Source organism: Thunnus thynnus, chromosome 16, assembly GCF_963924715.1.
Source record: "Thunnus thynnus chromosome 16, fThuThy2.1, whole genome shotgun sequence".
In the NCBI taxonomy this organism is placed as follows: Eukaryota; Metazoa; Chordata; class Actinopteri; order Scombriformes; family Scombridae; genus Thunnus; species Thunnus thynnus.
Window position 1 is genome coordinate 422,656 of NC_089532.1, and position 13,415 is coordinate 436,070.

The 13,415-nt window shown below is 44.3% G+C and overlaps 1 protein-coding gene across 7 annotated transcripts in view; it reads left to right on the forward strand.

The window, feature by feature from the left end:
* Nucleotides 1–13,415, forward strand: part of mgaa (MAX dimerization protein MGA a) — a 40,492-nt gene that overhangs the window by 11,251 nt on the left and 15,826 nt on the right. For all 7 annotated transcript variants that reach the window (XM_067614110.1, XM_067614107.1, XM_067614114.1 and 4 more), the window contains 12 exons: nucleotides 3,109–3,217; nucleotides 3,804–4,283; nucleotides 5,338–5,445; nucleotides 6,227–6,355; nucleotides 6,658–6,783; nucleotides 7,074–7,861; nucleotides 8,218–8,494; nucleotides 9,449–9,576; nucleotides 9,857–9,943; nucleotides 10,866–10,983; nucleotides 12,576–13,006; nucleotides 13,088–13,393. In XM_067614110.1, coding sequence (XP_067470211.1) covers nucleotides 3,109–3,217; nucleotides 3,804–4,283; nucleotides 5,338–5,445; nucleotides 6,227–6,355; nucleotides 6,658–6,783; nucleotides 7,074–7,861; nucleotides 8,218–8,494; nucleotides 9,449–9,576; nucleotides 9,857–9,943; nucleotides 10,866–10,983; nucleotides 12,576–13,006; nucleotides 13,088–13,393 — 3,087 coding nt within the window. The remainder of the gene's footprint in view (nucleotides 1–3,108; nucleotides 3,218–3,803; nucleotides 4,284–5,337; nucleotides 5,446–6,226; nucleotides 6,356–6,657; nucleotides 6,784–7,073; nucleotides 7,862–8,217; nucleotides 8,495–9,448; nucleotides 9,577–9,856; nucleotides 9,944–10,865; nucleotides 10,984–12,575; nucleotides 13,007–13,087; nucleotides 13,394–13,415) is intronic.

Here is a 13,415-nt window from a genome sequence, read left to right on the forward strand (position 1 = left end):
TACAGCTTTTCTCTTTTTGTTTTGGGGCTGACTAGTAGAACTTCAGTTTTTTCCTCATTTTACTTAAAGGAATTATTGCTCATTCATTTATTTATTGCCAGAAGACAGGTAGTAATGGAGTTTATAGCTGCAGCATCATTTAGTTCAGCAGAGATGCACAGTGGTGTGTCATCAGCGTAACTATGGAAACACAGGCCCTGTTTACACCTGGTATGAACATGCGTCTCCACATGCGTCCTTAGTGACCACTTGTGATCGGATCTGACTTCCCCGCTCTATATGCAAATAAATACAGACCAAATTCGTTTGTTATTAACCTGCAGGAGGGGGTCTGTGTACCCTCCGTCCAAAGCTGTAATCAACTTGTTTGATAACAGGTAAACAAATATACAATGCATTGTGTGCCATCTCACGAAAATCAAATGCCCATCCTATTGATTTGCTCTAGCGCTGCATCGGAATATAGACACATATACAGTTATATGCAGCTGCTTCATTGAGAGACGCTGTGCGCATTTACGCACAAGACACAGCAGCGCAAGTTCATTGACTATTTAAATCTCCAACACGCTGACAGGATCGGTCAGGATCTAATGTTAATTAACATTCTGTATTTTTCTACAGATGGAAAAGGTCAGCTGTTACACACACAGTCCAGTTTCATACTGTTTTTAGTAAAGCAGCCGTCCTCCTCATAAATCCTGAGCTCATTATGTCGAGCAGCGCAGCAAAACTAAAAACTGTAGTTATCAACTTGACAGGACAGGAAACTATCCAGCAACGTTTAGCTTCTGAAATATTCTTTCAGACAGACAAATGAAAAACAAGTCATTTTCTGGTTTTGGTTTAATTTCTGTTCCAACTGTCAGTTTGAAGAGGAAAACCGGTTAGGGGAACGGGAAAAACGGGAGGTGGATTACGTTTTTAATTCACATGAAAAACAAAATAATGCATTTGTTTATCCTGTTATCAAACAAGTTGATGCCTAGTCTGCTGGAAAATAGGACGAATAGGCGGTCCTTCAGCGTGGCCCAGGATGCATTGTGTTTACACTGCTAAACAAATGTCGTCACATGCGGCCCAGACCACCTCCGAATGTAGTCTGAGTGATCGGATCTCAGTCCGTCCTGAATGTGTCTTGGGTGCGTTTACACCTGTATTTAGAGCTGTCCACTTGTGACGGATGTTAATACCAGGTGTAAACAGGGCCATACATCGTGCTCTCTGATGATGTCACCAGCATGAACAGTGAGAATAATAATGGACCAAAGCAGTTGTCATGTTCCTCAGACACATGATCTTCAAGACTGACGTAAAACTTTCTCCCTTTGATGGTTGTTTTGAACCAGTTTAACACACAGTCAGAAAGACCGACCCACTTTTCAAGATGATTGATTAGGATATCAATCGTATCAAACACTGTGCTTAGTCTAAGAGGATGAAAGCTGAAACCTTATTCTCATCAGAGTTAGATCTGATGATTTCAGTGAGAGCAGTTTCAGTGCTGTGGTTTGTTCTAAAGCCGACTGAGATTCCTCCAGGATGTCGTTAGTGTTGAGTAGCTGGTCAATAGTGGAGAGTAATATTCTCTGTAATAATCTGGGAAAAGTAATCCTTTCTTGCCAGATGTATTGCATTTGAAAGCTTCTTCTTAGTTCCAAACAGGCTTGACTCAGTTTTACCTGAATGTATTGAAAGCTTGTTATCTATGAGCTGCTCTCTTACACTTTCTGATTCATTACTAAGAGTCTTTCCCAGACAGAGACGTAGAATCATCAGCATACAACAACAGCTTGCATTTCACAGCCGCTGCCATTTACCACATATCATATATATCATTTAAGAAATAAAAGAGGCCCTAGAATAGAACCTTGTGGCACCCCACATGTAATATCCTGGTTCTCATATAACCCCTGCAACATCATAGACTTTAGATCTTCCTGTAAGGTAAGAAGTGAACCATTTTACAGCAGTATGTCTCAAACCCATGCACTGTAGCTTCAACAGCCGCAGTCAATCATTATCAGTGTTCCACCTTGTTGTTATGACTAAGTCCAGAGTGTTATCATGCTGATGAGGGGTTTCATTTACATGTTGGGTGAGTTCAAAGCTGTCCAGTAGATTTACAAGCTCCACAGCTTTGGAGTCATTCTTCTTATTAATATGAATGTTCAGGTCTCCATTCAGGATTAACCATCATATCCAGATCAGCTCTGAGGTTTCCTGTAGGAATAGTGACGAATATCCTGGTGGCCGATATAATGTAATGATGATAATTCTGCTTTCAGCTCAAGAGGAAGATATTCAAATGATGTAAATTTACCCAAGTCAGTGCCATCACACACAAACTGGAGAGTAAACGGCTGCAGTTGTAGTCAAAGTGGACGAATTATCAGAAGCTCTGTAAGCAACAGTCCCAGAATTATAAAGATCATTTAAAAATACACGTCCCGCTACAGTGGGAGATATTCCTGACAGCATATCATACTGTGTATAACATAAGCTTACTGTGGTGAGCGGTCCTGCTTCCGTGCCCAGTAGGCATCAAATGGTCCCACTCAGATGATGATGATGCAGCAGTGGTGGTGTGTTTTGAAGCATGTCTGGTAGAACGGTTGTGGTGCTGTTGACATTGCACCAAACGGTTGAAAATACTTTCTTTGTGACTAAAAAAGAATTCCAGGAGTATGTGAAGTGTGTTGCAGGAGAGGAGTGTTTGCCAGATGTGCATTACCGAAGAAAAATGGCAGTTTTACAGGTGCAGCATCTTTGTAATTTACCCCGAAGGCCTTCGTATGCTCCAAACAAACTGGTTTTACAACATGTTGTCTGCCCACGTCTACAGAGAAATGTTTGTACCTGTTCTGGCCACACTCAGCGGAGAGCCTCAACTCCATCAATCACACAAATTAGAGCTGCAGCGATTAATCGATAAGTTGATTAGATAATCTATTTTCTTTTTAATTTCTTTGGTCTTCTAATAGTAAACTCCATCCATGAGGCAGTGCACATGACCAGGAGAGTAAATATGGAGGGAAAGTTGAATTGGTTTTTATTTTATTTTAATTAGTTTCACTTGTGTGTTCAAAATTAAAATTCATATTTCAGGAGGCCCTCAAACTTCACGTTGTGGACTCTCCTGAAGGCCTCGGACCGGTCGCACAAACTCAGACGTCAGCTGAAGTCCAACAACAACCTGCTGAGGAAACGGACAACGGTAAACAACACAGATATTATTATTACAGCAGTATGTTCACTGTTCATTTCATTAAAATCTACATGTTCAGTGGTAGAATGAGGAGATGTTTCGTCTCAGGACATGTTTAGCCTAGCTTAGCACAGAGACTGAAAGCAGGGGACTCTGTCAGCCTAGCTGCACCAAAAGAGGAAAAATCCACCTTCTTACAGCTCCTACATGTTTTAGTAGTACTTATTTTTATTCATAATAAAATTAGCATTATTGGTGGTAAATGGAACCACTCGATCTCTCTCTGGCCTTATGAATCAACACCTTGTGTCACCGCATGTGTGACGTGTGACTGCAGCTCTACTACAGTCAGACGTCGTCATTCTGTTTTAGCAGCTTCAACGTTTGAACTTTGAGCACCAAATTACGTTATTTGTCAAAAAGTATTTGGCGAACAGTGTGGCTAATCAACATTGTCAGGAAATGGCTTTAACTTTTTAAACTGGTAATAAAGGTGTTATTAGCCGCTAGCTGCTAGCTGCCGTTAGCGTTAACTGTTGCCAGTTGATGTGATATTCAGATGAGGTGAACTCTGCCTCTGTTTCCAACACTACAGACAAAAGCCTGGATGCTGCTGATAGTTTACTCCCTGACTGCATCCACCCCAACAACTTCCCCGCCAAACTGTGGCGTTTGGTCAACAACCCGGACAACAGCGCCATCTGCTGGGACGGCTGCGGCGAGGCCATCGTCGTTGACCAGCAGCTCTTTGAGAAACAGATCCTGTCTCCTGACGGCATCGCCTCGGACAACGCCGACGTCTTCAAAACGACCAACTTCTCGAGCTTCGTCCGTCAGCTCAACCTGTACGGCTTCAGGAAAGCCGATCCGGCTCCAACCAACGCCGTCACCGGGACGCATCATCGTTTTTTCAACGCAAACTTCAAGCGAAACAACCCTGAACTACTTGTGAATCTGAGGAGACTCACCGTGGACAACAAGGCCAAACTACTCGCCGGTCTGAACGTCAACTGTCGGCACCCGAGTCGACATCAGCGACTCGGCGACGACGGAAGAGATAAAAACACGAAGAGAGGTAAGTGTGTCATCTCAACGTCTTCATGGCCGACAACTTTTGACTTCAGCTTGGAGTGAGATTTGTTCTCGGGGGTGGGGGTGGGGGTGGGGGGGTATTTCAATAGTACTCTTCATCTCTTCTCGTCTTCGTCATCCCGCTGACCGACTCTACTGCGCAGACTCTCGCTCTGTCGTAACTGCTGTACTGGGAAGTGTTTTTACAGATATTTATCTATCAATCAATCGATCATTCTGTTTGTTGACCTGTTCAGTCAATAAACATGTAAACAAACAAACAGACGTTGAGTTGATGAAGGTGGATTTTTACTGTTTCCTCTCTCGGCTCCAGAGATCTGATCACCAGTCGACTCGCTGCCCTGCTGGAATCTCGTTAACTAACGAGTTCATCAGTGGAAGGTGATGATGATCAGCTGACTGAAAGGAGAACGGCCTGGTGGACCGACGGTCGGTGCTCGTAGCTCTGAGTGTTAGCTTTCAGGCTAACACTCAAGTAACGCCTGGGACACGCTGGATGCGTGAAACTCAGCAGCGCGTGTGCGTCGCACGCTTGCAGCGTCCACACAGGAAGTGTGTCTGCTGCGGCGCTTCTGTCTTTCTCGTGTTTCCTGTCTATTTCTGCTGAGAACCGCGCGCATCACACGTAGAAAACAGGCGAGACCTCGAATCTCTAGATGAAGCGACGCAGCGTGAGACGCGTGTGTAACGTGTCCCAGGATTAAAACTAGATGCACGGTTGTTTCCTGCGATGCTTCTTGTCATATAATCTCAAGTATTTACATATTTACACAGATATTTCTGTTTTTGTTCTTTTTGCTGGCGTCTCACCTGTTTCGTTGTTCGGACTAAATTACCGTCGTGACTCATCAGAAAGACGAGCGGGACGAGGACGCTGCTTCCTGTACGCTGCCACCTGCTGGACAGGTGTGGATATAGCAGGACTCTGCAGGCGTTTAGTCTGTGGATCTACCTGAACCAACGTGATAACTGGGGGGCGGGGTTACAGCGGGAGAGGATGTGTCTTATTTACAGCCTGTAAACGTTTGTTATTTCAGAACTAACGGAGAGTTTTGAGGATCCGATCGCTGTGTTTGAGAAGATTCTCCTGAGAGACCTGCAGCTGATGAAGCACAGACAGGTCATCCATCCTGTCCTGCAGGAAGGTCAGAGTTCAATCACTATTCACTTTGACTGATTTTATTTCATTTGTTTTATTTTTTTGTCATTTACTCGTTTATTGTTAAATTTACAGCTTAGTTCTGTATTTGGCCTTCAAGCCAGTTGGTTAATGTTTATGTTCAGTAACTCTGACAGAATGATCTTCATCTGTAGCAGCGACATTAAAGGACCAGTTCACAGTTTATCAGTCATTAAACCAACAGTCAGTGTGTTTCTTGCTGTAATCATTCCTCCTGTTCATACTGACCATTAGAAGATCCCTTCATAATGACCTTACAATGGAAGTGATGGAGGACAAAATGTATTTAAAGTTTATCTGAAGCTAATATGAAGCTTCAGCGTCCAAATGAGTCAAATCAAGTAGATATCTTTCAACGTTACAGTCTTTTTAGTGCCAAAGTTCCTCTTTTTGTTACTATACTTCCACCTGCAGCTCAACAGGGAAACACTGTCCGAGGAAACACAAAGAGGGAATTTGATGCTAAAAAGACTGTAAATGTGTCAGATATCCACTTGATATGACTAACTCAGACTGCTGAAGCTGAATAGAAGCTTCACACAGACTTTAAATGACTGTGTGGACACACTGTGGATTTTATCCTCCATCACTAACATTAAAGCACATTTGAAGGATCTTTAATATCCAGTATGAACAGGAGGAATGATTACAGACACCTGACTGCTGGTTTAACACACTGGGAACACTGGGAACACTGGGAACTGGTCCTTTAAAATAAAAGCTGGCTTCTCTTTGTTTGTCCTCAGTGGGACTGAAGATGAACCTGCTGGATGCGACTCTGTCCATCGACCTGCAGTATCTGGGGGTCCGTCTGCCCATCCCTCCTCCTGGAGTCTCTCTGGAGCCGCTGAGCCAGCAGCTGCCTGCAGCACAGAGTCAGTGACCTCAGCCTGACCCCTGACCCCTGACCCCTGACCCCAGACTCCCCGACATAAACAACAGACACACAATTACTACCAACATGGGTCAAAATATATCAAATCACATCGAAATATAAATAGAAACATAAACCAAACATTGTGAATAAACTGAATCATGTTATTGATTAATTTGTTGATTTTGTTTAATTATCAATCTAAAAGTTTTGTCCATCCTCGTTAAAGGACAGGTGTTAAACTGGATGACGTGTTCTTCACATGTTTGATCCATCGCAGTAACTTTGTGTTGTCTTCTGCAGATGTTTCTGCTGCGTTTGTGTCCCGAACAGGAAAAACAACAGACGTCACTCAGATTAAAGGCTGGAGAGAGAAATTCACTCCGTTAGAGGCTTCCACTTCAGCTCCTCCATCATCCAAACCTGAAGGTCATTTCTAGATTTTATAAATGTTTTATTCACTTTGAAGTCTTAAATGGTAACAAACCCGACTAATAATGACTCATTAAAGCATCTATAACATATTTCTGATGTGTCAGATGAACCTACAGAGAATTATCAGAGACGCTGCAGCTTTATAGTGACTTTCAGCTCGTTGTTTATCTGTTTACTGTTCTGGTTCACTCTCAGCGTCTCATAGAAGAAGCTGTAAAAAGCTGCTGAACACTAACAAACACACACAGTTAGCTGCACAATAAATCCTGTTTCCTGTCGTGCAGCCGCCGCCGGCTCCGAGCCCAACAAGAAGAACCTGTCGGCGTTCTGCAGCGACATGCTGGACGAGTATCTGGAGAACGAAGGGAAGCTGATCGACGAGCGCGCCGCCAGCTTCTCTCAGCCGCCGGTGGAGCCGCTGGTGTACGAGCTGCCCACCAGGAGCAGCAGCTACGTCCGGACCCTGGACAGCGTCCTGAAGCAGACCTGCAGCTCCCCCACCTCAGACCTCATCTCTGGGTTCATCCCCCCCTCCAAGAGACCCAAACTCACCCCCAAAGAGCCCAAGATGTCCCGCAGAGGAGACAGGAAGCAGAAAGCTCCGAAACAGAGCAAACCCAGACCAGAACCTGCAGCGGCTCCCGGTCAGGGTCCAGCTGAGTCCAGCCCTGCAGTCAGCCCCCCCTTAGAGCGCACGGCCCCCGTCACCGAGGTCCCCAAATCAAAGAAAAACCTGCTGAAAGTCAGAACACCAGCAGCCGACGCCCCCCCCGACCTCACAGACCCGTCACCCACCCCCCCTCAGCCCCTCGCCCTCACCAAGAGGAAGAAGCTCAAACCCAAGACCTGGTCCCAGACCCTCAGCCCCCCCCAGTGCTCGGAGGACATGGCCCCGCTGGAGTCGGACTCAGAGCTGGGGGAGGACTCACCTGGCGGCAGCAGACCTGTGATGACCAGAGCGCTGCTGAAGCAGAGAGACCTGGAAGACGGCGTGGTGTGGGAGGGCCGCCCCCGCACCTGCATCACCCGAGAGAGGGCCGCCATCGCTCTGACATCACTCTTCACCTTATCGGTACAGTCCACACTCTGACATCACTCTTCACTGTAATGGTTTTGATAACCGTTATTCACTTAAGTTGTTCGAAACCAGTCACTGGTGTTTGTTTCTATAATATATATATATATATATATATATATATATATATATATATATATATATATATATATATAATATATTTTGGGATTTATGACTATCAGTCGGGCAAAACAAGACATTTGAAGACGTCCGCTTGGACTCGGAGGAACTGGATTTATACTATTAACTTTTTCTGAATTTTTCAAGAAAATAATCAGCAGATTAATTATGAAAGTACCTTTCAGGTGTTGTAACCCCCCCCCCCCCCCCCCCCCTCTTTGGATCGTCTGCAGGGCTTCGTCAGTGAGAACCCCACCGCTCCCATCCAGCTGGTCCGGAGACGCGCCCCTCCCTGCCTGAACGAGTTCTGCCGGCTGGGCTGCGTCTGCTCCAGTCTGGCCCACAGCTGCAGGATCGGACACTGCGGCCGCGCTCGCTGCATGTTCGGCTGCAGCTGCCTCAAACAGAAGGTGGTGCTGCTCAAGAACCTGGACGGCTCCGACTCCGGCTCCTCCCACCACGGCTCCAACAAGAAGAGGAAGAGGAGGAGGAGGATGAAGATGGCCTACAGTAAGTAACAGGAAGAACCTCCAGGAATAACGGAGAGAAAGATTCAGTCAAGCATTGAGTTCAGTTCTCATAAAGATCTTAGAGATTATTAAAGGAGTCTGTCCAGCGAAACTAAAAAAATAAATTAATCAAAAACATCAGTTTCATAACCTGCTGCGATGTTGCGTGTTAATTAACCTCTAACCAGCTCTACAGGAAGTGTCCAAAATCACCAACCAGCAGCGTTAATAACTCTACCTAAGATAACATACAACAACATTAGCATAAAACATTTAAAAAGTAAGGTTAGCACAAAAAATAAAACAGTAATGTTGCATAAAAAACCAAAAAACTACCGTTAACATGAAAAATGAAAAAAGCAACGTCAGAATAAAAAGTGCGGTCAGCGTAACGACCTCAGAGCTCGAAGCGTTCCGCGTAACGTGACGTCACGTTAACGTAACATCACGTTAACGTGACATCAAGTTAACGTGACATCAAGTTAACGTGACATCAAGTTAACGTAACATCACGTTAACATAACATCACGTTAACGTAACATCACGTTAAAGTTAACATTAGCTTGAACAAAAAGTAATGTTTGCATAAAAGATTTTGAAAGTTACGTTAGCATAAAACATAAAGTAAATAGTATTAAAAATAAAGTTACATTGGCATCAAAACGTAATGTTAGCATGAAAATGAAAAAGTTTCGTTAGCATAACCTAGCCTGCATAAACTCATTGCTCTGAGCTGATCTCTGAAGCTAACAGCTAACTCTGCGCTCTCAGCTAACTGGGAAGTTTCCTTCTTGTGATTTCTGTGGTTCCTGCAGGTTCAGAGAATAATAAGAATAATAACTGGTCTCAGAAACTCTCGGTTGTTGTGGTTTGTTTTGACATCGATCAGAAACCACATCTACGTTCTCACAGTGAAGCGTTTAAAATGGCTGATGGCAGAATGTGTCTCTCGTAGTTCTGAAGGAGGCGGACAGCGTCTCCCAGCCCGCCGAGAGGGTCCGGACTCTGTGGAAGAGGGACAACCGAGATTTGGATCCAGACCCGGTCCACATCCCTGAACCTGCCTCCGTGTCCTGCTCAGCTGTAAGGACTCACAGTCTGTTTTATACACTAATAATGTTTTAAATCACAGACAGAGTGACAGATGTTAAAGGCTCAGTTCACCCAAACTACAAACATCTTCACGTTTACCTCCAGGAGGATGTGGCCGGAGATGTTACAGTAAATAAAGTCAACAGCAGCTGATATTTGTAGAGACAGTGTCCCTGTTCTCTGGACAGATTTATAATGGTTCCTGCACTGAGCTCCATCACTGTGTCTGAACACTGGGTTTGTTCTGAGGTTGGTCTTCGTCTGTCTGCAGGAGAGCAGCAGCGGTGTGGATGCCGGCAGCTGTGCTCGGGTCAGAGGTTACCAAGGAAAGAAGAAGACCCAGAAACAAAAGCAGAAGGTAAAGCTCCTGATGTAGAGATCTGTGAGGCAGCTTTGCAGTAGTGAACAGGTCCTAGAATACAGAACACCACAGAACACCACAGATACACGCTTCCATCCAAACCCAGTAAATGCAGGAATTATTTCACACTTTCTGGAGAAAAGTATATTTCTGGAGTTTATTTCCCAAATCCTTTTAGAAGTTGAAACCTTTGTGATTTTAACAAAGTCATGAAAGTTTACCAGCACAGAGGTTTTGGTAGTGACATCATCGTAACACTCTCGTCTAAAATAAATTAAACTTAAACGTTGTAGCTGAAATCTCTGCTGTCTAAAAACTTCACAAGACGTGACATTTAACCTGCGATGGTCTGTGGGTTTATGGGAAACGTTGTTCATTAAAGGCCATTAAAACCAGAAACGTTGAATAAACAATTTATAATATTATATGTTTTTTTAAATGACCGTCCTGATCTAAACGTAGATCAGATGTTCAGGTCGTTGTGAAAGTCAACGGGATTTTCAATTTGTTGTATTTTTTGAAGATGTGACTAAAGCTACAACAATTAATTAATTACTTAATCAATAGAAAATTAATTGGTAAGTATTTTGATACTGAGCAAAAATGCCAAAAATGTTCTCAATGTGACGATTAGCTTCGTGATATTTGACAGTGAACTGAAAATCTGAAGTTTTGGATTGTTAAGACATGCTGCTCTTACACTACTTCTACAATTATCGATTAATCGAGAAACTAATCAGCAGATGAATCAATAATGCAAATAATCATTAGTTGCAGTTCTAGATGTGTCCGAGTATTGATCCCTGTGGAACTCCAGAGCAGGAGGAAGCAGCTCCGTTCTCTTCAACACTTCACCTGCAAGTCGCATATTTTGGAATAAATGTGATGATTTGTTGACAGTCTGATATTTTTCTTCCAGGAGGAGTCTAAAGACGTAAAGTCTAAAGACGTAAAGTCTAAAGACGTAAAGTCCAAAGACGCTCGGCTGAAATCTTTGAAGAAGAGAGACAAGACCAAAGCCTCCGGTCCTCCGTCAGGTAGGTTTACTGTCGCCGGATCTCTGCTGTCCGTCTTCCCGTCAGAAGTCATCCCTGCTGTGTTTTTGGAATGAATGAATTTAATTTTGATCGGTGTGTCATTGATAATATTCCCAGCTGAGAAAGTCCCAAAATAGAAAAACCCTCACAAATCTTCAGACCTTCACTGTCGACAACAGAATTCATAAAACATGTCCTATATATATATATATATATATATATATATATATGTATATATATGTATATAGTACTGTAAAAATAAGATTAAATATAATAATAACAATAACAATCTCAAGATTCAAGTTTTTTATTGTCTCATTACACAAGAATCAGAGAGTTGACACAGTAAGCAATGACAGGAACGATCAGTAATTAAAATAGCACAAAAAAATAGAGCAATAAATGAAAAGAGTATAAAACAACAATTACACATTGAGTGCATGTAAAGTGCTGTTGGTGTCCTTCCTATAATATGTATGAATAAATATCTACTGTATGTTTATATATCAGACTGTAACCCGCTGGTTTGTGGACTCCTGTTCTGAAGCCTCAACTTTACATTTTGAATGTCAACATCTTGGATTTCTGGGTGGAGCTGACCTCAACGCTAGCTGCTAGCAGCTAGCAGCTAGCTGGGTTAGCACAGTGCGTTTACAGTCTATGGTTAACTGTGATAATGCTAATGATCATTTTCCACTGGTGAAAAACAGGCTTAAAACCAATAAAACAAAATATTCTCAAAGTAAAAACTGAACATCGAGTCTTTAGAGGATCTTTTAGTTCAACCGAACACTGAACGAGACTTTTTTAGGACCAAAATGTTTTAATTAACTTAATGAACTGGAAACACACTGAAACAGCGACGCTACGTCTGTACTCTGTGAATCTGGAGTTACGCCATGTCTATGTTACCTAACCAACGTTGTTGCCGTGGTAGCAACTTTCCTGCGACGTCACCCGTCTGTCACTCAAAGCGGCCGCGTCCTTAATTATGCAGAACTTTAATCAAATTTAAACAGGTGAGTCATGAAATTAACTACAGAGACTAAAACCGTTTATTGTCCCAGACTGTAAACATGTTTATTCTGCTGTTACGCTGGTATTTTAACATGGAGGTCTGTGGGGTTTTGTGGGGGTCTGTGGGAGTCTATGGGAGTCCATGGGGGTCTATGGGAGTCTATGGGGTTTTGTGGGAGTCTATGGGGGTCTATGGGGGTCTGTGGGGGTGTATGGGGGTCTGTGGGGGTCTATGGGGGTCTATGGGGGTCTGTGGAGGTCTGTGGAGGTCTATGGTGGTCTGTGGGGGTCTATGGGGGTCTATGGGGGTCTGTGGGGTTTTGTGGGAGTCTATGGGGGTCTATGGGGGTCTGTGGAGGTCTGTGGAGGTCTATGGTGGTCTGTGGGAGTCTATGGGGGTCTGTGGGGGTCTGTGGGGGTGTATTTCTGTGTGTATATACAGATCAAACTGGTTCCAGTTCTGTAAAATACAAGAAGAATAAAAACAGAAATAAAAGCCGGTAGATCAGTAGATCAGGGTTAAAAACTCTCGTCTGTGACTGAAAAGTGATTCATGTTTTTATATTTTTCTCCAGGAAGTGAAGCGGTTCAGCCGGCGGCGTCCGACCCGCCTCACAGTCCTCCGGCGGCGCCGACCCCGAAGCCGTCGAAGCGTCTGACCATCGTGGCGGATTGTCGGTGGAGATGCGACGCCGACCGCGAGCGCATGCTGAAGAAGCTGTGTGAGGCGATGGCTCAGGACCGCCTGCACAAACCCTTCTGGTTCCAGAACTACCTGGTCAGTCCCATCAGTCAGACTGTGGAGGGCAGCGGCGGCGACCACTGCATCCAGTACAAGATCCACATCTCCCAGCCCAGACTGGAGCAGGAGAAACCAGCAGCAGCACAAAAACAGCAAAAACACAAACAGCAAAAACAGCAAAAACAACAAAAACAACAACAACAACAACAACAACAACAACAGCAGCAGCAGCGGAGCGAAGCAGGAACTAAACCACAACAACAGGTACTAGAGTGTCAGTGTTTCCTGTTAACTGCTCTAACAAACAGAGTACGAACTCACCTGATGACTCTTCACTTTGTACAGGTGGAGGAGGGGGCGGAGCCTCTGGAGGACTGGCAGCAGGAGGTCATGGATGAGGAGGAGCTTCTGGAAGATTGGCAGCAGGAGGTGGAAGAAGGCGACCTCCAGGAGCAGGAGGAGGAGGAGGAGGAGGAGTTGGAGGAGGAGGAGGAGCTGGAGGAGGAAGAGGTGCATGATGGGAGAGAGAAAATGGCAGCAGAGAAGAAGAAGATGCTCAGCATGGCGCTGCCTTTCCTGACGGGAATCTCCCCCGCCGGCTTTCTGTCAGCCAATAGGAAGCAGCCGGGAGGAACAGACAACCTGATCCAGGTAAACATCTGAACTGTTTCTG